Here is a 23,773-nt window from a genome sequence, read left to right on the forward strand (position 1 = left end):
TTTGTTTAGCAAATATTTTACGCTTTGATTTGACTGAACCAGAAAACCTACGCCTCGGGTGCGTGATGCCCCAATCCGTAAACTGGATTGACTGGGGCTTCCCGGTACTAATGGAAACATGGGCTTCCATTAGCTCGTCCCTCTCTCTCTCTATATATCACCACTACAATTTCATTAGTTTGTACTATATATATGTGGTGACATCACTGACCTTTGAGAGCCATTGGAACCTCGCGTTTGAGCAGACCAGATGAAGGCTATGCTTGCTGAAGAGCCACCCGTGAAATGAGCCAGGAATGATGCTGGTTAGGACTTAGGAGTCATGACAGCATAACCTCTTGCATTTTCGTGCATGTGGCCTTGCTCCTGGTCACCAGGTTGAGTTGTTGTTTGGGAGGTCATTGAGTTGCACGTAGAGCTCCGATGGCTGTCGTCGGACCTCCGAGCACGGTGGTGAACGGCGTCGACGCCCGCGGACAGGAGCACGAGCATGTTTGGGCTGGAGGAACAGCCTAGGTCGGCGATCACTAGGCCGTCGGAGTATGCGTTGGCACCAGCACCATTGCCGTCGTTAAGGAGGCTTGCCACGACTTCTTCGATCGGGGGCTTTAAGTTGCTTAGCTGGCCACCCTGGATGATAGTGAAAGGGAAATGTGCCCTTGGGCCATTTCTATAAGTATCTTGGTGATTAGATATACAACACATATTAATTAAGTTCTTATGTGCTAAATGAGTGAGAAGTGCAAATCAAAGAACAAGTTATGTTTCTAGACTTAGTGAATTGTTTTTGAATACTAACATGTTTATCTAAGTGCTAGAAACAGTGCCAAGAAGAAGAAAGATGATGGAAAAGAGTTGGCTGTGTACAACCAAAACCAGCTCGGGCTTGGCACACCGAACTATCCGGTGGTGCACCGGACAGTGTCCGGTGCCCCAGGCTGGTCAACGGTGAACCGGTTGCTCTCGGGAAACGGCGGAGCAACACGACTATAATTCACCGGACTGTCCGGTGGTGCACCAGTCTATCCGGTGAGTCAACGGCTCCAGCGGCCAACGGTCGTCCGCACAATCCGTGGGTGACGCGTGACCTGCGCCAACGGTCAGTTGGGCACACCAGACTGTCCGGTGTGCACTGGACAGTGTTCGGTGCGCCAACCGATCCCGAGGACCAACGGTCGGCTGCGCTCGATATGGAAGGAGATCGCGCACCGGACCGCTACAGTGGCTGTCCGGTGGTGCACCGGACTGTCCAGTGCACCACTCGACAGAAGCCAAGAAATGCCTTCCAAGTTGATCTCTAACGGCTCCTAGCTGCCTTGGGACTATAAAAGGGACCCCTAGGCGCATGGAGCAGCACACCAAGCTTACAAGAAACATCCTAAGACACCTAGACTCTGCATTCACGCAATTAGATCATCGTTCTTGAGAATTGAGCACTGTTTGAGTTGTAAACTCCTTGGGGCTGTGTTTGTGTGCTTACTTCTTCACTTATGTGCGTGGATGTACTGCGGATTTGGGTCTTGCGTGTGTTGCTCTCCCATCCTTACTCTTGTGCTTTCTTTGTGATCATAACTTTGTAAGGGCGAGAGGCTCCAACTTGTGGAGATTCCTCACAAACGGGAAGAATACTCAAGATAAAAGACTGTGGTATTCAAGTCGATCATTGGATCACTTGAAAGGGTTTTAGTGCAACACTCGTCCATTGGGACGCCACAACGTGGAAGTAGGCAAGTTTTACTTGGCCGAACCACGGGATAAAAATCACGTGTCTAGTGTGTTGCTTTTCTATGATTGTTTTGTTCGCACGAGCGCGCTCCATAGCCACTTGGTTACACTAACACTTTAATAATCAAGTTTGTGGCTATTTAGTGTTTGATTTTAAAGGATCACCTATTCACCCCCCTCTAGGTGCTCTCAATTGGTATCAGAGCCGTACTCTTCATCTAAGGGACTAAGGGATGGATCCTAAGGGAAAGGGGATGGTGGTCAACGACAAGGAAAAGGAGTCCATCTTCAACGAGCCAAGAGACAACAAGCCCACTAACTCAGGCTCGAGTCACAAGAAGAGGGACGAGAAGAAGAGGCGCATCAAGAAGATCATCTACTACGACAGCGATGTATCTTCCTCTTCACCAAGGGACGACGATGACTCCTCGTCCAAGAAAAAGACGGTTAATCAAAACTATTCCTTTGGTTATTCCCGTATTCCGTATAATTCGAATGCCCATTTACTTTCTATTCCTCTTGGAAAACCCCCACACTTTGATGGAGTGGATTACTCATTTTGGAGCCATAAAATGCGTAGTCATCTATTTTCTCTCCATCCTAGCATTTGGGAAATTGTGGAAAATGGGATGCATTTTGATAGTACGGATAATCCTGTGCTTATTAATGAACAAATTCATAAAAATGCCCAAGCTACTACTGTCTTGCTAGCGTCACTTTGCAGGGATGAGTATAACAAAGTAAGTGGCTTGGACAATGCTAAGCAAATCTGGGACACCCTCATGATATCTCATGAGGGAAACGACGTCACTATGATCACCAAGATAGAACTAGTGGAAGGCGAGATGGGGAGGTTCGTGATGATCAGGGGAGAGGAGCCAACACAGACCTACAACAGGCTCAAGACCCTGGTCAACAAAATCCGAAGCTACGGGAGCACAAGATGGACGGATCTTGACGTCGTCCGACTCATGCTCAGGTCATTTACCGTTATTGACCCCCATCTTGTCAACCTTATTTGTAAAAACCCTAGGGATACCAAGATGACACCTGAGGAGATCCTTGGAAAATTTGTGAGCGGGCGCATGATGGTGAAGGAGGCGCGATACGTGGACGATGCGCTAAATGGTCCACTACCCGTCTACGAGCCGCAGTCCGTTGCTCTCAAAGCAACAAGCAGCAGGGAGGCACTACCGAGCAAGGTAGCACAAGTGGAGGCTGTCGGGCTCAATGAGGATGAGATGGCACTTATCATCAAGCGCTTCAAGACCGCGCTAAAAGGACGCAAGGAGTACCCCCCAACAAGAACAAAACAAGGGGAAAGCGCTCCTGCTTCAAATGCGGTAAGACTGGTCATTTCATAGCTCAATGCCCCGATAATTATAATAACCAGGGACAAGAAAAGCATGGGAAGAAAGAGAAGAAGAAGAATTACAGGAAGGCGAAGGACGAGGCGCATCGTGGAAAAGAATGGGATTCTGACTGCTCTTCATCTAACTCCGACGATGAAGGACTGGCTGCCTCAGCCTTCAACAAATCCTCGCTCTTCCCCAACGAATGCCATACTTTCCTTATGGCTAAGGAGAAGAAGGTACGTATTCGATACACTCCCAAGTATACTTCTTCTAGTGATGAAGAGTCATCTGATGATGAGGTAGACTATGCTGACTTGTTTAAAGGATTAGATAGAAATAAAGTAGACAAAATAAATGAATTAATTGATGCCCTTAATGAAAAGATATATTGCTAGAAAAGCAAGAAGATATCTTGTATGAGGAACATGATAAATTTGTTAGTGTTCAAAAATCTCTTGCTCTAGAAATTAAAAGGAATGAAATGTTGTCCTCTGAGTTGTCTGCTTGCCATGAATCTGTCTCTAGTCTAAAGGAGTTAAATGATGAATTAAATGCCAAACTAGAGAAAGCAAATGCAACTAGTTCATTTGTAGAACATGTAGTTATTTGCAATAGCTGTAAAGATGTTAATTTTGATGAACATGCTGTTACCATTGCTAAATTAAACAATGAGGTTGCAAGTCTTAAAGCTCAACTTAAGACTTGCAAAGATGATTTTGATAAATTAAAATTTGCTAGGGATGCCTACACTATTGGTAGACACCCCTCAATTAAGGATGGACTTGGTTTTCGAAAGGAAACCAAGAACTTAACAAGCCAAAGGACCTCCGATCTCAAAGGAAAAGGGAAGGCTCCTATGTCTAGTAGCTCACATGATCAAAATAAACATGTCTATCTTTATACTCATGCTAAGAATGTTTCTCATTATAATCAAAGTTATGATCGTGCTGCTTATAATGATTCACATGCTATGTTTGCATCTAGTTCTGCTTTTGTTCATGATAGAAGTAGGCCTAGGAAAAATTATGCTACTTCTCATACTTCAAGGAAAGTTTGCAATGGACCTACTACTATTTATCATGCTTGAAATACTTCTTTTGTACTTTCATGTAAGAATGCAAAAGTAATTGCTAGGAAGTTGGGATCCAAATGCAAGGGAGACAAAACTTGCATATGGGTTCCAAAAACTATTGTGACTAACCTTGTAGGACCCAACAAGAGTTGGGTACCTAAAACCCAAGCTTAAATTACCTTGCAGGTTTATGCATCCGGGGGCTCAAGCTGGATTATCGACAGCGGATGCACTAACCACATGATGGGGGAGAAGAAAATGTTCACCTCCTACGTCAAAAACAAGGATTCCCAGAATTCGATCATCTTTGGAGATGGGAACCAAGGCAAGGTCAAAGGATTGGGAAAGATAGCCATCACATCCGAGCATTCTATCTCTAATGTATTTTTAGTTGAATCGCTCGGGTACAACCTTCTGTCTGTAAGTCAATTGTGTCACATGGGTTACAACTGTATGTTTACAAATGCTGATGTATCTGTCTTTAGAAGGTGTGATGGTTCATTAGCTTTTAAGGGTGTATTAGACGACAAGCTCTACTTAGTTGATTTTTCGAAAGAGAATGCTGATCTAGATGCATGCTTAATAGCTAAGACTAATATGGGCTGGCTATGGCATCACCGTCTAGCACATGTTGGGATGAAGAACCTTCATAAGCTTCTAAAGGGAGATCATGTGTTAGGACTAACCGATGTCTGTTTTGAGAAAGACAGACCTTGTGCAACATGTCAGGCAGGGAAACAGGTGGGAAGCACACATCACAGCAAGAATGTGATGATGACATCAAGACCACTAGAGCTTCTTCACATGGATCTCTTCGGACCCATTGCCTACCTCAACATCGGGGGGAGTAAGTATGGTCTTGTAATTGTTGATGATTTTTCCCGCTTCACTTGGGTCTTCTTTTTGCAAGACAAATTAGAAACCCAAGGGACCCTAAAGCGCTTCTTAAGGAGTGCTCAAAATGAGTTTGAGCTAAAGGTGAAGAAGATAAGAAGCGACAATGGGTCTGAGTTCAAGAATCTACAAGTTGAAGAGTTTCTTGAGGAGGAAGGCATCAAGCGCGAATTCTCCGCTCCCTACACACCACAACAAAATGGTGTGGCAGAGAGGAAGAACAAGACGCTAATCGACATGGCGAGAACGATGCTTGGAGAGTACAAGACGCCTGAGCGATTTTGGTCGAAAGATGTGAACACAGCTTGCCACGCCATAAACCGGCTCTACCTGCACCGTCTCCTCAAGAAGACTTCTTATGAACTCCTAACTGGTAACAAACCAAATGTTTCTTACTTTCGTGTATTTGGGAGCAAATGTTACATTCTGGTAAAGAAAGGTAGACTTTCAAAATTTGCTCCCAAGGCAGTAGAAGGTTTCTTACTAGGATATGACTCAAATACAAAGTCGTATAGGGTCTTCAACAAATCATCGAGACTAGTTGAAGTCTCCAGTGACGTTGTATTTGATGAGACTAATGGCTCTCTAAGAGAGCAAGTTGATCTTGATGATATAGATGAAGAAGAAGTTCCGACGGCCGCAATGCGCAAGATGGCGATAAGTGATGTGTGACCACAGGAACCATAGGAACAAGATCAACCATATTTCTCGACAATGGTGCATCCCCTAACTCAAGACGATGAACAGGTACCTCATGAAGAAGGGCAGGACCAAGGGGGAGCACAGGAAGAATAGGTTATGGAGGAAGAAGCACCATGGGTCCCTCTAACTCAAGTCCGAGCGACGATCCAAAGACATCACCCCGTCGATCAGATTCTGGGTGACATCAGCAAGGGAGTAACTACTTGCTCACGATTAGCTAATTTTTGTGAGCATTACTCGTTTGTTTCTTCTATTGAGCTTTTCAGGGTAGAAGAGGCCTTACAGGATCCGGACTTGGTGTTGACCATGCAGGAAGAGCTCAACAACTTCAAAAGGAATGAAGTCTGGAGCCTGGTGCCACGTCCAAAGCAAAACGTTGTGGGAACCAAGTGGGTGTTCCGCAACAAGCAAGACGAGCACGGAGTGGTGTCAAGAAACAAGGCTTTACTTGTGGCAAAATGTTATGCCCAAGTCGCAGGTTTGGATTTCGAGGAGACTTTTGCTCCTATGGCTAGGTTAGAGTCAATTTGAATTTTATTAGCCTATGCCGCTCACCATTCTTTTAAGCTATTCCATATGGACGTAAAGAGTGCTTTCCTCAATGGGCCAATCAAGGAGGAGGTATACGTGGAACAACCCCCTGACTTTGAGGATGACAGGTATCCCAACCATGTTTTTAAGCTCTCTAAGGCGCTCTATGGACTTAAGCAAGCCCCAAGAGCATGGTATGAATGCCTTAGAGATTTTTTAATTATTAATTCTTTCAAGGTTGGGAAAGCCGATCCCACTCTTTTTACAAAGACTTGTGATGGTGATCTCTTTGTTAGCCAAATTTATGTCGATGACATAATATTTGGTTCTACTAACCAAAAGTCTTGTGAGGAGTTTAGCAGGGTGATGATGCAAAAGTTCGAGATGTCAATGATGGGCGAGTTGACCTACTTCCTTGAATTCCAAGTGAAGCAACTCAAGGACGACACCTTCATCTCCCAAACGAAGTACACTCAATATCTTCTCAAGAGGTTTGTAATGAAGGATGCTAAGCCCGCGAAGACACCAATGGGGACTGACGGACATCTCGACCTCAACAAAGGAGGTAAGTCCGTTGATCAAAAGGCATACCGGTCTATGATAGGTTCATTACTTTATCTTTGTGCTAGTAGACCAGACATAATGCTTAGTGTATGCATGTGTGCTAGATTTCAATCCGACCCCAAGGAGTGTCACCTTGTGGTCGTTAAGCGAATTCTTAGGTATTTAGTTTCTACGCCTTGTTTCGGGATCTGGTATCCAAAGGGTCTACCTTTGACTTAATTGGATACTCAGACTCCGACTATGTCAGGTGCAAGGTTGATAGGAAGAGCACATCAGGGACGTGCCAATTTCTAGGAAGGTCCCTAGTGTCCTAGAGTTCCAAGAAACAAACATCAGTTGCCCTATCCACCGCTGAGGCAGAGTATGTTGTCACAGGACAGTGTTGCGTGCAACTGCTTTGGATGAGGCAAACCCTCCGGGACTTTGGCTACAATCTGAGCAAAGTCCCACTCCTATGTGACAATGAGAGTGCAATCCATTTGGTGGATAATCCTATTGAACACAGCCGCACTAAGCACATAGACATCCGTCATCACTTTCTGAGAGACCACCAGCAAAAGGGAGATATTGATGTGTACCACATTAGCACTGAGAACCAGCTAGCCGATATCTTCACTAAGCCTTTAGATGAGAAAAGGTTTTGCAGGTTGCGTAGTGAGCTAAATGTCTTAGATTCACATAACTTGGATTGATCTATAGCATACATGTGTTCTATGCCTTTGATCGTGTTACTTTGAGCATTTAAATCAATTATTGGTTGTTTGTGGTGCTCAAGTTGTACAAGTCCTCCTCGGACCTCACAAGTCCGTATGCAAATGGTGCACATGTTTAGGGGGAGATGTGCTACAACTTGACTCTTTTGAGACTAACTAGTTTGATTGAGTACACTTGAAGTAGCCTCGAAGGACCATTGAAAGGGAAAATGAACTTGGACGATGAAAAGACTTCCACTGCACTCCGGTATTAGTGTATTTAATTCCAAGTTCATACTAATTCTCTCGTTGCCTTTATGCTCTTATTGGACATTTTGGTGAGGCAATGAGGTTAGAGGGCCAAAAATGATCACGTTTTGGTGCTTCATGCCAAAGGGGAGAAATTAAGGGCCAAAGCAACTGGATCAGCCAACCACTTGTGAAAGCAACTAGATCAGCCAACCACTTGTGAATTTCAAAAAACTGTAGAGTTAGAATTTGTATTTTGCATATTTTACACAAATGACTCTTATTGCAAAAGTTGGTCTCTTATGGGGGAGAGCATTGATTATGGGAAAAAGGGGGAGTTTTTGACACTTGATCAATTTTACTCTTGCAATATCTCTCTATTTGCCTAAACAAGTGTATGTGACTTAGAGATAGGAAAAAGAATTTGATTTGCAAAAGCAAACCAAGTGGTGGCAAAGAGTGATCCAAATATGCCAAATCCTAAGTAAAAAGAATTTGGTCTTCATTTGCATTGATGTTGCACTTCTTTTGTTGCTCTTTGATGTGTTGTCATAAATCACCAAAAAGGGGGAGATTGAAAGGGAAATGTGCCCTTGGGCCATTTCTATAAGTATTTTGGTGATTAGATGTCCAACACATATTAATTAAGTTCTTATGTGCTAAATGAGTGAGAAGTGCAAATCAAAGAACAAGGTATGTTTCTAGACTTAGTGAATTGTTTTTTGAATACTAACATGTTTATCTAAGTGCTAGAAACAGTGTCAAGAAAAGAAGAAAGACGTTGGAAAATAGTTGGCTGTGTACAGCCAAAACCAGCTCGGGCCTGGCACACCGGACTGTCCGTTGGTGCACCGGACAGTGTTCGGTGCCCCAGGCTGGTCAACGGTGAACCGGCTGCTCTCGGGAAACGGCGGAGCAAAGTGGCTATAATTCACCGGACTATCCGGTGGTGCACCGGACTGTCCGGTGAGTCAATGGCTCCAGCGAACAACGGTTGTCCGCGCAATCCGCGGGCGACGTGTGGCCCGCGCCAACGGTCGGTTGGGCACACCGAACTGTCCGGTGCGCCAACCGATACCGAGGACCAACGGTCGACTGCACTCGATATGGAAGGAGATCGCGCACCGGACCGCTACAGTGGCTGTCCGGTGGTGCACCACTCGACAGAAGGCAAGAAATGCCTTCCAAGTTGATCTCTAACGGCTCCTAGCTGCCTTGGGGCTATAAAAGGGACCCCTAGGCGTATGGAGTAGCACACCAAGCTTACAAGAAACATCCTAAGACACCTAGACTCTGCATTCACGCAATCGGATCATCGTTCTTGAGAATTGAGCACTGTTTGAGTTGTAAACTCCTTGGGCTGTGTTTGTGTGCTTACTTCTTCACTTGTGTGCGTGGTTGTACTGCGGATTTGGGTCTTGCGTGTGTTGCTCTCCCATCCTTACTCTTGTACTTTCTTTGTGATCATAACTTTGTAAGGGCGAGAGGCTCCAACTTGTGGAGATTCCTCACAAACGGGAAGAATACTCAAGATAAAAGACCGTGGTATTCAAGTCGATCATTGGCTCACTTGAAAGGGGTTGAGTGCAACTCTCGTCCATTGGGACGCCACAACGTGGAAGTAGGCAAGTGTTACTTGGCTGAACCACGGGATAAAAATCACGTGTCTCGTGTGTTGCTTTTCTGTGATTGTTTTGTTCGCATGAGCTTGCTCCATATCCACTTGGTTACACTACACTTTAATAATCAAGTTTGTGGCTATTTAGTGTTTGATTTTACAGGATCACCTATTTACCCCCCTGTAGGTGCTCTCAGATAGATGACAAATGATATATATAATTTTTTATTTTGTAAAGTAGGACAAATAATAAGGGAAGTTTTAGTTTTGAAAATCTTTCTTCTAGATCTATTTGTTGATTCATGTGTGATTTGTTAGATATGACGAATAATAGTCTTGTTTGAAAGTTTGGATGATGTGCATATGACAAACTAGTTGTGATGGTTACAACTAGTTTCAGTGGTTGACTTTTTTTGCGTGAACTCAAAGAGGAATGCAACTGAGACAGACAAAGAGCATCTACATGGGTTCTCCCAGGACATCATATGCATGCATAAAATACAACCAATGCCCGAAGCTCGACACAATTGGTCAAGGTTGCTTTGCTATTTGTAAACTCTGTTGGCTTCTTCAAGAAGCACTTCAACTCAAAGCTCACTCCTCTAGCTTCTCTATTTGCTTTGTAACACATAATCTCGCACTAAGTACTATCTCTCACTAAGAGAAGTTTAGAGGCACTATCAACTTGCTAGGAATGAGTTACAACAATGCTAGGTACTTGGACATCTCCTTACAACCATGGAAGGGGGCTATAGCCCCAAACTAGCCGTTGTCCAAATTATGTACTTTCTGGTCTCATCAAACCAACCATTATTACAAGTTCGGTACACGGCGAACATCTGATTGTGCCTGCCATGTCAGTGACCGTTCTGTAAAGTTGTTAGATTGTTAGCACTTATTGGATCGTCCGGTGCTCCACCGGACCTCGCCACGTCAGCAGACCGTTGTGCTAAACCATGCAACTATTGGACATTATTGTTGGTCCGGTGCACACCAAAATCTGGCCCGGTGCACCATCTGCTTGAGTCGTAAAAACAACCTTTCTACGTACTTGGTCTGGTGTGCCAAAGCCATATGTGCATAAAAACAACTTCTCTACAACTTTGGTCCGGTGCACACTTAGCAGTCAGACCTTGTCCTATTTTGGCACAACTTCCTTAGGTTCACTTGGCTCTTCTCTTTGGTACTTCTATGACTTAGAAATATGTTACTTGAGTCCATCCAAATATTTTAAGCCATCCCATTGGTCATAACCCAACCTCACATTAGATTGCACCTTTTCTTTAGCCTTTTCCTGCAACTGACTCTTGGAACTCCAATTTCCAATTCTTAGACCATCTCCAGAATACTCTATATCCCACCTTCTATTTCAATCTCCACTCTATGCATAGTGCACTCTATAGTGCAAAATATTGTTTGCACGACCATATACATGCTTTGTTGGAGGCAGCATTAGCAATTCTGCTACTCAAATGAGTTCTAATATGATGGTATGATCATCAAGAACATATCCAAATGCTGGAATGACCCAACATATACTCTCTTCTTCATCCTAGCCATAGATCCATAAGCCATCTACTTGACCTTCACCTTCACTTGGTCCCTCGAAGCCCTTTCCTTGTCGTCTTCACCCTATCAGAATATCTCCAAGTCACATTACATTGAAAACCAACTTGATCAATGTCCAATTCTTTTCTTCATATCTTTCTTCCACCAAAGATCACTCAACATTTTGTGACTTCTCTTCAGCTTGATTAGTCTCTCGACCAAATGCATGTACTTTAATGTTTATAACATGACAAATGTAAATCATAGTCATAAACACTTTCTTGCACTTGATATCAAGTTGAAAAGATTATTATGATATTTTACACTTGATATCACTTGGTGTTGGGTAAGACAAGAATTTGGGATAAAATTTAGACTTTAGAACCTATATTAAAGCAGTAGCTTTGAGCTCTGGCTCTCCAAGAAATCCGATTCTCGAGATCAGGACACCCACCATGCATAATGTCTTCGTGAACCGCTCATGCGATGCTAGGTGAATCACGAACCCTGTGTTAGGAAATTGAGGAACTTTAGGTCATGTGACGTGAGACCATGTAATGTAACTAGCTTATATCACGTACCCTATGTCAAAAGATGGATGAATTGGTTGAGTCTCTTGATGAACACGCTCATGATGGTGAACACTACAACACATGACGACGCGGAATTAGGACATTGACCAACGATGGCACGATGACATCGATTTATTTCTTAGATCTACACCGATTTGTTTCTCAACCTAAGTTATATGGTATGTGATATACTTAGTGCATACTTGATACTTGGGGCTGGGGCCAATATCTTCGGGGGCTAGGGCGACTGCTCCCTTGCCCCTCAATAGGGTCAACCATGTGTATGGTAAACAATAATTTTAACGTGCACATGCAAATATAGGAATGAAAGGAATTATATGCCAACTAACTTTGCAAGATACTAAGTCTAGTTACCTAACATGGGTAGGGAAATTTGGGTCCATAAATTCTACTAACCCACTTGACAATGACATGATCCAATGCGAGTCTCTACAATTCCCAAACTACGGGACTTCTCACTCCCCCTTTGAGATCCAAACTAAATAGATCAAAGATGCCCGAGAGGGAGAGTGAATTGCGTTTTTAATTTTATTGTTGTTGGAACCTGCCCTTCACGACAGGTTGATCCAACGGGAATTTAGGGAGAGAGTTTGCAAAGCTTAACACAGATGTCAAAAACCTTGTTCATCTCCCTGTACATGGGCACAATACAGGGGTATTTATAGGTACTCGAGGGGCCACTTGTCCCTGTCAAAGACATTTTAGACCCTCGAGTACCTGGTTTATCCCCGAAATATTCCCACGAGAGGAGGTTACAGACAGTCATTACGATAAACTTTATTACAGACACGACCCTAATCGCACATGCCCATGCGGGGCCCAACTCTGTGGGCCGAACCGCACATAGGCCTCTCTCTGTGGCGAGGGAGTGGGAGGTCCCGTAGACTTCGACGGGGCCTTCGTCTTGTCACGTGAGAGCGAAGGGGGTCGAACCGGCCTTCATCCGGTAGCGCCCTTGGCCTGTCCTAGCGGGTTTTTGTGGATCCAGCCTTCGCCTGCGCAAGGCAGGGACGAAGTCGTCGAGCGAAGGGTGGCGTGTTCGCCTTTGTCCCAACAATTACACAAATTAAAACTAATAACAAATTAAAACTAATAACAAGCCCAACTTTACCCCTTGCGCCTAGAAGTGTATTTTATCTATTGACCAAAGATTTGCACCCCAAGTTCCAATATTATACTAGCATTGAAAAATCTAGTAAAGTAAATACTTGAATATACTTGCTCAAGTGAAATGCTTGACGTAAAGAAAGGATTAGGAATGTTATAAAAATAGAATGTACTATAAAAATATATGATGCGAGTAATCTAATACCACAAGTATTAGTATTTTTTTATCTATACTTGGTTAAAGTTAAATTTCTTTAATTCCTCGAAATACAAGATGAATACTTGTTTTAGGATGGAGGGGATATTTTTATTTTGACAATCTCGACTATGAATGCATCTCTATGTTTTGTTAAGAGATAAAATTAAAATGACAGTTATTTTCGAATAAACCTTAAATTTTAGAGTATTGGAAGAGAATACGGCAACCTGCTGCAGTCGCCGCAGCTTAAAAGCTGCCGCGAGCAGCCAAAACTATTCACCGACATTTCGGCGCAGAAAAAGGATGCCACCCAACACCCATCAATCAAATTCTCGAAGATAACGACCAAGAGATTAAAAAAGTATCTTCATGGGTTCGCTCTCACAGCCCACGCAGGAGGCACCGAACATTCTAGCCCTCTGTGGTGTCAACGGCAAGGCAAAGCGAAGCCATCAAGTTCGCCGTCCAAACCAGCAGCAGCCTCCATCGGACGGCAGAGAGCAGCCGCTCGCCACTTGGATTCAAACGCCCCGTCACTCTAATCGCGTAGAAACTACCAAATTACCCCTAGCCCCCTCCCTCAGTCTCCCTGCAGCTGCTCCGTCGGAACGGACAACCGCGGCCATCCCCCAGCCCCCCCTCTTGCTGCACACTCGCACTGCTAGGGTTCGCTCGCAATCCAGCCTCTACGCCATGGCGAAGACAAAGCAAGGGAAGCGGGACGTCGACGCCTACACCATCAAGGGCACCAACAAGGTGGTCCGAGGTAAGCCCTTGCCCGGCCGTGCTCTTGGTCGACGCCGTCGCGTGCTCTGGTCTAAGGTTTGAGCTTTGACGGCTCTGGCTGCTGTGCGTGAACCGTGAAGTGGGGGACTGCGTGCTGATGCGGCCGGCGGACACGGACAAGCCGCCGTACGTGGCGCGGGTGGAGCGGATGGAGTCGGACGGGCGCGGCGGCGTGCGGGTGAGGGTGCGCTGGTACTACCGCCCGGAGGAGGCCAAGGGCGGCCGCCGCCCGTTCCACGGCTCCAAGGAGCTCTTCCTCTCCGACCACTTGGACACGCAGAGCGCGCACACCATTGAGGGCAAGTGCATCGTTCACTCCTTCAAGAGCTACACCAAGCTCGACAACGTCGGCCCGGAGGACTTCTACTGCCGATTTGACTACAAGGCCGCCACCGGTGCATTCACCCCCGACCGTGTCGCCGTGTAACGAGCTCTTCCTTTTCTTTAGCCTTTTCTTTTTGTCATGTGGTGCTCATTAGTTCGTATTGTCTCTTTGCTTCTGATGTAATGTGGGATTGCTTGTCTTATGGCATCGTTTGTATGTGAAGGTATTGCAAGTGTGAGATGCCGTACAACCCAGACGACCTCATGGTGCAGTGTGAAGGCTGCAAGGACTGGTAAAATCCTGTAAAAATTTCACATTTTCTCCCAATAATGCATGCTTTGAAAGGGATATATTTTGTAAATCACTGTGAAATAGCTCCACATCCCCCTCTCTCAACAATGCATGTCTTGAAATGGTGCATATGTGGTGGTTATATGTTCCGCCTTTTGTGGAGATGTTGTATTTTTCTGCTCTCTGGCTCTATGTCTACTTTGTCATGCGGAATGAACTAACTAGTTTATCTTGCGTTTATTTAGTTTCCTTGTGACTGAGGGGCAAAGCATTAAACATCTGGAGTATCTACTTTGGTCAGGATTAAGACTAAACATTGATGGATGAGCATGAGGTTTCTTGAGCCTTATGCTCCTGTGTTTGCTTGGTCCTTATACAAGATATATATGGTATTCAATACTGACTAGTATTGCTTACACAGTCTTTATATATATATATATATATATATATATATATATATATATATATATATATTTTCAAGGGCTATTTAAACACATATCATCAAAGAAAGGACTGGTTTTCTGCAATTTTTTGTAGCATTTGTCTGTTTTAGTATACCTGTTGCACATTGGCTTTTCTTGCTTGACAAGCAGCTATCTAGTTATATGGACCTGATTGTGGTACATGCAATTCCCCTGGAATACTATGAAATTAATATAGAATTGGATTAGAATTTAAAACAGATGGTGCAAACCATTGTTTCTAGGATTTGCATGATCTGACATTTCATTCTTTTTCTATATACAAAGCAGCTTTTAAGATGTTTCATCTACATGAATATGATTGCTATTGCCTAAAAAAAAGAATATGATTGCTTAAGAGAACATTTGGACATCATGGAGGAGTTATTTGGAACCGTGATATCGCCAACACCGGGCTTCTGAAAATTAGTATCCCGAACAGAGCAATTGGAATTGTAGTATTATAATCCGTTGAACTTCGGAATTGTAGTATCTGAGTCGGTTTTAGCCCAGTAATCCTTATTGTTACGACAGTTCGTTTCTTGCAACGGATCCACGAGCGCAAAATCTCCAGAGCGCGAGAGTTCTCCACGACCGTGCAGGAGCGGCGGCGGCGCTCGACGTGTGGACGTCCGAGCCGACGGCCGTGCAGGAGCGACAGCTTCTCGTCGTCGTCCGCCACCGCTGCCGCGGCTCCCTCCGTCCCGTCCGGCAAAACATCCAAGTCGGAGGCCGTGTCTCAGCTCCTGGCGCACGTGAAGCTCCTGCTCCGGCGCCGCGCGGCTGCCATGGCGGCGCTGGACGCCGGCCTCCCTGCCGAGGCCGTGCGCCATTTCACCAAGATCCTGGAGGCGCGGCGCGGCGTGCTGCCGCACCCGTTCGCCGCCGCGTTCCAGGCCGGTAGCCGTCCGGCCGACGCCATCGCGGACTGCAACCGCTCGCTGGCTCTGGACCCTGCCTACATCCAGGCGCTCCGTGCCCGCGCCGACCTCCTCCAGTCCGTGGGCGCGGTCGCCGACTGCCTCCGTGACCTCGACCACCTGAAGCTCCTGCAGGGCGGCGTGCGGTACTGAAAGAGCTAAATGTGCACCATGAGAAATCTGAAAGAGCTAAATGTGCTCGAATGCTCATCGCTTTAGAGGATGCCCAGCGACCTTAGATTACTGACTAAGATCGAAGCATTGCCAAGGTATATTGCAACGGAAAAAATAGTAAAGCCGTCTTGGAGCTCCAGGGTCTGGAGAACACGAGAACACTAGGCGTGGATAATGTCGACAGAATCTCTAAGAAGGATGCCGAGAAGATGCAGCTTCAGAGGATGCACAAGCTCGAGCATCTGGCACCGCGTTGCAACACGGATGGTAAATGTACTAGCACTTCAAGAGAGGTGGTGGAAGACATATTCGACCACCTAAACTCTCGCGCTCTGGAGATTTTGCGCCCGTGGATCCGTTGCAAGAAACGGACTGCCATAACAATAAGGATTACTGGGCTAAAACTGACTCAGATACTACAATTCCGAAGTTCAACGGATTATAATACTACAATTCCAATTGCTCTGTTCGGGATACTAATTTTCAGAAGCCCGGTGTTGGCGATATCATGGTTCCAAATAACTCATCATGGAGTATGCTATCTCTGGATTTTTTCACATGATAAATCTATGTCGTGTGTTCTACATTATGATCAAAGGGCTGCATGATGGTATAGTTATGATGCTCGTCTTTTCCGTTGGCTTTCTGCTGAAACGGTTCCTTGAGAGTTTCATTTATACATAAGAGTATTTTTTTATTGTTTGTATCCAATATCATCTTATTTTTGCTAACCACTATTTCCTCTACATCCTGGTGCTATCGATATGACTTGTACATATAATCCTGTTTTTTTCTATATTCTACATGAAATGTTTATTTAAATTGTTAACAATGTAATTATGTTTCTGTTATTTGTATGCTGTTATTGTTCTTCTTTATTACCATTTTTTAATATCCAACTTTTAACGCTTGTAGGTTCCATCCGTCTTGTATGGGAATGACCATTGAGCAAGCCAAAAAGATAGATCATTACATGTGCTCGGATTGTGCTGAAAAAAATGGTGCAAAGAGACCCTCAAATTCATACCCAGTTTCACCAAACTCTGATTCTAAGGTAGCGTGTTTCTCTTTATCACATGACATGACTGCATAAATTGTTTATTAATCTTCTGTTTGCATATAGTTTCTTATTTCTGTTTTGAGATGATCTTTTAGGCTAAATCCTATAACAAGATCTGATTTTCAATTGACATGTTTTCAGAATTGGTAGTTTTGCCTGCATTCCCATTCCCAAATTATATTATGATCAGTGCTTAGTTTTGAGCTGCCGATTACAAATGCTCATCCTTGCTTGTTGTCTATGTTTGCTGCAATTAGCTCTTTGATGCCAGGTTGTTGATTTTTCTTTCACCTTGCACTGATCAATACTATCTCATAATTATTTAGTGCAACATCTGTACTAATCTTCATTCAGTATGGTGTTTTTTTAGCAAATTTCAAAGGTGACGAGTTGAAGTTACTCCCTCTTGCACAAATTAAATCAACTCCTAGAGTTATCCTAAGTCAAACAATTTTAAGTTTAGCCTACTTTATAAAGAAGAGTACCAACATATATGACAGCAAGTACGCTATGGAAATATATATTTCATGGTGTATCTATTTTCTGTAAGTTCGGTCAAACTGAAGAAAAAACGACTTAGAATAACTCTAGAAATTGATTTATTTTGGGGGTGTATATTACCATTTTTAGCTAATTGGATTTTTGTGCTCTCAAGAATGTCTACGCTGCCTCTGTAGAATATTAGTTACATTGCTGCCTAAGATCTCACATATGCTGTTCTTGGTCATTAATCTATGATTGGCAAAGCAAGCCTTAAACCTTGATTTCCAATCATCTCTTCAGATATCTGAAACATGCATTCTTTGGTCCGCAATCAGTATTGTTTTGGTTGGAAGTACCTTAAGGGCAACATGAAACATACCATATAGAGATATATGAAGCCTTGCCATTCGAACCATGCTGAAAACTACAGCTAATCAGTGAAGTTCTGGTAACAATAAGTCACGGCATGGCGAAACCAGTGGTATAATCATGCTTGCCGCAGTGCAAGGTCTAGATTTCAGCCTTTTAACCTCTGCTAGCCTTTTCCCTTTGCATTTCTTGGTACATTAGAATGCATTGTTTCGACGGGTTACTTCTTCGTATGAATCTAAAGAGAATAAGGTATGCTTTGCAGATCGAATCAAAGAGGCGCAAGAGATAAATTCTGGCAAAGGAGATCGATATGGCGTCTGCTCCTCATTACTGATGCATATTGAGATGTACACTGCGAGAGAAGAGCCAAGCCAATTGTAGGACAAAACTTGCTTAACTTATCATTCTTCTGTGTATTCTGGGGACGTTTCCTGCAGCTTAGACATTTAGTGTGATGAGTAGGTCAGTCAGTCCCCTCCCCCGCTGCAGCGCGCGCATGATCAGCTGCTGGTGGCGGGATAAGTCGGGAAATGCTAGAGCGCTGATGATTCTGTCGATGTAACTTTATCGGGTTGTGTGTGTGTGTTTTAACATATGCACTGGCTGGAAACATTCCCATGTGTGAATGGGCGATGCTGATGATAGCTTGACTGCTGTTTCATAATTCAGTTAGATGTTGCCAAGCAAAGACTTGAGATAATATTGAGTTCGATCTTGAAACTTGAAACGTGCAGAACGATGTGCAGGCTACGCTGGATTTCCGTGTGAAAACATAGAAGATCACTCCACACTCCACAGCAGTTCTCTGCCTGCTTGAGCCATCGACTCGTTTTAACTTCCTGTACTTGCGAGACCTGCAGTCTGCAGATTTTATTTGTTGGTCCGTTGATTCTCACCGTAGGCTAGGGATGGATTTAGATCGGATACGCATGGAAACGAATACGAATGTTACTATTTACCATATTTTAATTCAAATGCGAATACTATCGGATACGCATACAAAATGGATAGTTCAAATTCGGATATACATTCGGATACTTACTTGATTTGGAACATAGCATCATAATAAATATTAATTTGTTTTATCGATGGATTTATAGTTGATAAAAATTATATCACAAGCAAATTATGAACAATAGTACATATACATTGTTTAGTTTAAACTTAGTTGAATATCATATTTTTTAAATAAATTATTTATACCTCGTATATTTATATGTTGGACTCTAAATATAATCTTTTTGTATATTAAGTATATTTGTAGTTTGGACTCTAAAAACTCCAACAATATAATGTATTCAAAATTAGACTTTTTAATATTTATTAAAATTTATCATTGTATATCACTAGTAATGTAAGATTAACACAATCATTTATTTATGATATAAATATTTTTAACATTTTAAATGGTGTACTTCAGTTTTTAGTATATTATTTAAAGTTTAAAATCACTTGTAATTAGTAATTAGTAATAGAAGTAAGTTTAAATTGATTTTATTGAATACATTTTCCTTTCGAATACGAATAGTATCGGATATTTCACGGTTTTGTCGAATGTTGTCGAATACGAATCTTAAACCGGATAGAGAAAAAACGAATTCGGATAGGTCTATTTAACATCCATATTAAAATCGAATACGGATACAGATATCCATATTAGCATTTTATCCGAATACGAATTCGAATAATTCGGATCTCCAGACATCCGAATCCATCCCTACCGTAGGCTCAAATCTTGGTTAAATGGTTATAAATGTAACTTGGTTAAATGGTTATAAATGTGAGCACGGACATCCTCGTATCCAACGTGTGCGTCTGTTGTTGAGTTAGACTGTCTATAGAACCATCTAAAAGATTCTGTTTTCTATATATTCATGGTCTTCAATAATATTATCTAAATTTTGTCTTACGTAGACACGTTACATTTTCCCTACATATTATAATAGATTTTCGAAACCGTATTTTTTGAAAAAAAAATTGGAGACGTTTGCAGATTTTAATTTATTTTTTCTATTCGTATTAATAAATGCATTAATAAATATAATTTACAACTCCACTACAACTCTATGTTCGCACGATGGGAAAATAGCAGTTTTCCGGTCTTCCTCCGCGCTGCTGCTCCTCGCCTCCGCAGCGGAGCTCCTCCGTGCTGGTGCTCCTCCGCTCTGGCCGAGCTCCGGGAGCGTAGTGGCGGTCGGCAGCCTCCGCGCCCTCGCGGCCGACCGCCTCTGCGCTGCGGCTCCTCCCCGGTCAGATGTCCTCCACTATTAGATATACTATGAGCTATGGTCATGTATACTAGATGGAGTATATGTTATATGGTATTAAGGAGATATAAATACATGCTGAGCCAGCTGTAAAAGGTATCAAAGAAAAAATATCAGAACTCTATCGAGAAGCCTTCGTGCTCCTCTGTCTCTATCTCTCTTCTTCTTCCAGTCTCATTTTTCAGCCAAGCACTTTCCTCTCCCGATATCCCAACCGCTCTTCTTCTGGTTCTCTCGATCCCCTTCCTAGGGACTGCTAACATTTGGTATCAGATTAGGTCATTCTGGATCTGTTCTCTGCTGTGCCGTGGCGCCCCCGATCGTTCGCGATGGATCATCCAGATGCTACTGTTTGCAAGCTGCTTGATGCAATGGCACTGATGGAGGAGCGTTTGATAGCTGCGTTGGCTGGCCGTGATGGCGAGCAGGCCGCTCGCGGATGCACTGCCTTCTTCGACGACGGCCGCATCGATTAGCTCGATGTGTGGGACGAAGACGCCGCGAGCGCCGACGTGGATGACTCTGTCTCCGCCTCCACGATGGATCGGGAACCGCGGTTCGATGAGTTAACCTTCAACGATAAATCTGTGTCGTATCACCTCACGTCCACCCGTGAGGTTCTCTTCTCCGAGGGCGTCGACCCCTTCTCCAACCAGGCGTACTCCGCGCTCGAGGTTTTAGATCAAATGCCCAGCCCAGGCTTCGATGGAGAGCCTATTTTCGACGAGGAGCCCAACGACTCCATCATCGAGTGCGTCGACGTCTTGTGCCATAATCATCTCTTCCTCCTTGGCGTGGAGGCCGAACCCCGACGCTGAACCCTAACTTTCAGCTTCGTCGGGGACTACTCGCAACCGCTCGACCACTTCTTCACCGAAGAGCTCGACACCCACCGCGCCGTCACTGCCTTTCCCGCCGTGCACTCAGCGCTCAAGATGCAGCAGCAGGAGCTATTCCTCACCGTGGAAATCGGCTCAGACCACGTCGACCTGCCGACCGTTGCAGCCGAGGGGTTCATCGTCGTCGAGGTCGTCGGCAACAACACGGTGTCAGTGGCAGAAGCCCAACTCATGTGTGCCCTCGTCCTCAAGCGCAACCTCCTGTCGGGCCACCACCAGGCCACCAGTGAGGGGTGGGACATGGTCGCCGTTGCGCACCAGGCGTGCGTCCTGGAGGGAAAGACGGTAGGCACCGTCTGGGTCGACGTGGAGGAGGTGAAGCACGTGTGCAAGGTCGGATGCAGCGATGGCGATATGTGCCTTTTCACGGACCTCCTCGGCGACTTGCTCTGTCGCATTCACCGCTCGCCGGACTCCCTCATGTTGGTCGTGGAGACAACAATCGGCACCAACAGCACGGAGATCGTCGGAATCGTTCGCGGTTGCGCCAAGACCGCCGTCTCTGTTGGCATCACCCAGCAGGCCAAAGACGACCCCATCTACACCAAGGTTGGTTCCATCCTTGGCCTCCGCGTCTTGCCCAGCCACTGGAGGAAGGGCATGGGGAAGAAGCTAGCGGATCGGGAGGAGGACGAGGTTGTCCAAGCCTCATACACGTACAACATCTACAACAACTGGGATCCATTAGAGGATGCACTCAGACTGTTTGATAGAATGTGCATGGAGCAGGACTCACCCAAGACAAGTGCTGTGAACCTTGGGAGCTTTAATGTGATGGTTGATGCATACTGTCATGCTGAAAGAGGTCAATATGCGATTAAGGTATTTGGGAAGATGGTCGAGAAGAGGCCTGCACCAGATGTACTCTCCTCCAATAATCTGATTGACTGGCTAGGGAAGAATAAACTTGTTGGGAAGTCTGAAGGATGGTACATGAAAGAAGTTGCAAGAGCTGTATTTGTGAGTGGAATCAAGCAATCATGGCCACCACCTGTGCAATGTGTGATACTGGGTGATGGTGTTCAAGTCAGGCTTCCGCCTTGGCCACCACCTGTTTGGAAAGTATGGTTGTCAATGAAGATTACTGGTCCACTGAGTTTCAAGTTGGGTCCCAAATGGCGAGTGGAAGGATTGGTCTATTGGAATTATTGTAGTCCACAATATACACCAGAATTGTTGGGAGTGCAGTCATCGATTTGCCAGATGACAGTCAAAGTGGCCATTGGACAGACTATTCAGTTTAGGATGCATGCCACTCAACCCAGACCAATTCCTTGGCCATCATTTATTGGTATTACCCTTTGGAGACACTTGTTACACATACTATCATTGGTACCCCACTGCTTAGTGAACATGAGCAAGAGCATGTTAATTACCCATTGCCACTTCAGTGTGATATGTTGGAAGCATTGCTTTGAGTTTCTAGAAAATGCATGGTTGGAAGTGGACAACAGCTACTACACTGCATCTTCGAGGTACTGTCCAGCAACATGAGCTCCTCGTTCTCATTTATTCAGGATCGTCACATATTTTTATCAGTGACAAATGGCAGCCAAGGTTGTTAGGTGTTCAGCCATTATATCACAGACAATCAAAGTAGCTAATGGGCAGACTGTCTCCTGTCCTCATTACTTGCCAGATGTTGGGTGGTTTATATCAGACTACTAGTTTCATCACTTGCCAGATGCAGAGTGGTTTATATCAAGCTACAAGTTTGTGAATGACCTGGTATTTTTACAGCTTCTAGTGGTTTATGTCACCGTAGTCCGTGAAGTTCTCCTAAGGCCATCAGACACCAAGCAGGTGCAGGACAATGGATTAACACAGCAGTTAAGAAGTTCTAACAATGACAACGACTTGGGGGCAAGTCGCATTTCAAGGAGTGGGGAATATTAGGTATACTATGAGCTATGGTCATGTATACTAGATGGGCTATAGGTTATCTGGTATTAAGGAGATATAAATACATGCTGAGGCAGTTGTAAAAGGTATCAAAGAAGAAATATCAGAACTCTATTGAGAAGCCTTTGTGCTCCTCTGTCTCTCTCTCTCTTCTTCTTCCAGTCTCATTTTTCAGCCAAGCACTTTCCTCTCCCGATATCCCAACCGCTCTTCTTCTGGTTCTCTCGATCCCCTTCCTAGGGACTGCTAAGATCCACGCTGGTCTTCCTCCTCCCCAGCTGAGCTCCGGCGTACAGTGACAGTCGAGGGCCCCCGCACGGCTGCTCCTCCTAGGGCGACCTCCTACTCATCGTCGCAGCTGAGGGCCTTCGTGTCGTCATAGCCGAGCTCCATCCACAGACCACAGGTGATTGCAATCTGCATCCACGGCGTCCTCGTCGTCAGCTACTCCTCGACCGCGCCGCTCGGATGGATAGCAGATGAACAAAGATTGTCTAGCTTTAGCGGACAAAGAAGCACCCCTCCCCTATATTTTACTAAGCTTTTGGTGTTCGTTGCTGTAGCAGATAGAAGACGCATGAACTATATTTAGCGAACCCGTCACACGTCTTCTTCCTCTCGTCCGCGCTGCAAACCGGGTGGGTGTAGGTGGGTATTTTAGGTGGGTTTAAGAAATAAATTTGTTTTGGAGGGTTGTGATGGTTTTTAATTGTGAATAGGTTGGGTTGTGTGGGTTTATTTTGTATTGTGGGTCGAAATTGTTGATAACCATGGGTGTAGATGGGTTTGCATAGGCGTGGGCTTCTATGGGTCGACTCCCAACTTAGTCACAAGTCCCAACATACCCAACTCAACCCTAACCCCCAAGTCTTCACCTGTGCACCGACGGTCGCATCCTGCTTCCTGCCCCGCGGCCGGCACTCACCTCTCCCCAAGTCTTTGCCTCGGTGGACGGAGCTCTCATGGCCCCTGCTGATGCCCAAT

General features: G+C 44.6%; 1 protein-coding gene across 1 annotated transcript; it reads left to right on the forward strand.

Moving 5' to 3' along the window:
* The first annotated feature begins 13,175 nt into the window (after nt 1-13,175).
* LOC100284042 (uncharacterized) lies at nt 13,176-18,448 on the forward strand. The gene is made up of 5 exons (NM_001156940.2): nt 13,176-13,615; nt 13,716-14,058; nt 14,184-14,252; nt 16,722-16,860; nt 17,984-18,448. The coding sequence occupies exons 1-5, from the start codon at nt 13,543-13,545 to the stop codon at nt 18,008-18,010; spliced, it is 651 nt and encodes a 216-aa protein (NP_001150412.1). The 5' UTR covers nt 13,176-13,542; the 3' UTR covers nt 18,011-18,448.
* The last annotated feature ends 5,325 nt before the right edge of the window (nt 18,449-23,773 follow it).

This window comes from Zea mays, chromosome 2 (assembly GCF_902167145.1).
Source record: "Zea mays cultivar B73 chromosome 2, Zm-B73-REFERENCE-NAM-5.0, whole genome shotgun sequence".
NCBI classification, from domain to species: Eukaryota; Viridiplantae; Streptophyta; class Magnoliopsida; order Poales; family Poaceae; genus Zea; species Zea mays.

Bases quoted from the DNA above. Each gene is read 5' to 3' on its own strand.
- LOC100284042 (NM_001156940.2), top strand. From the start codon at position 13,543: ATGGCGAAGACAAAGCAAGGGAAGCGGGACGTCGACGCCTACACCATC. The intron at 13,616-13,715 runs GTAAGCCCTTGC...TGAACCGTGAAG, and splicing joins CACCAACAAGGTGGTCCGAG to TGGGGGACTGCGTGCTGATG. The intron at 16,861-17,983 runs GTAGCGTGTTTC...TATGCTTTGCAG, and splicing joins CACCAAACTCTGATTCTAAG to ATCGAATCAAAGAGGCGCAA.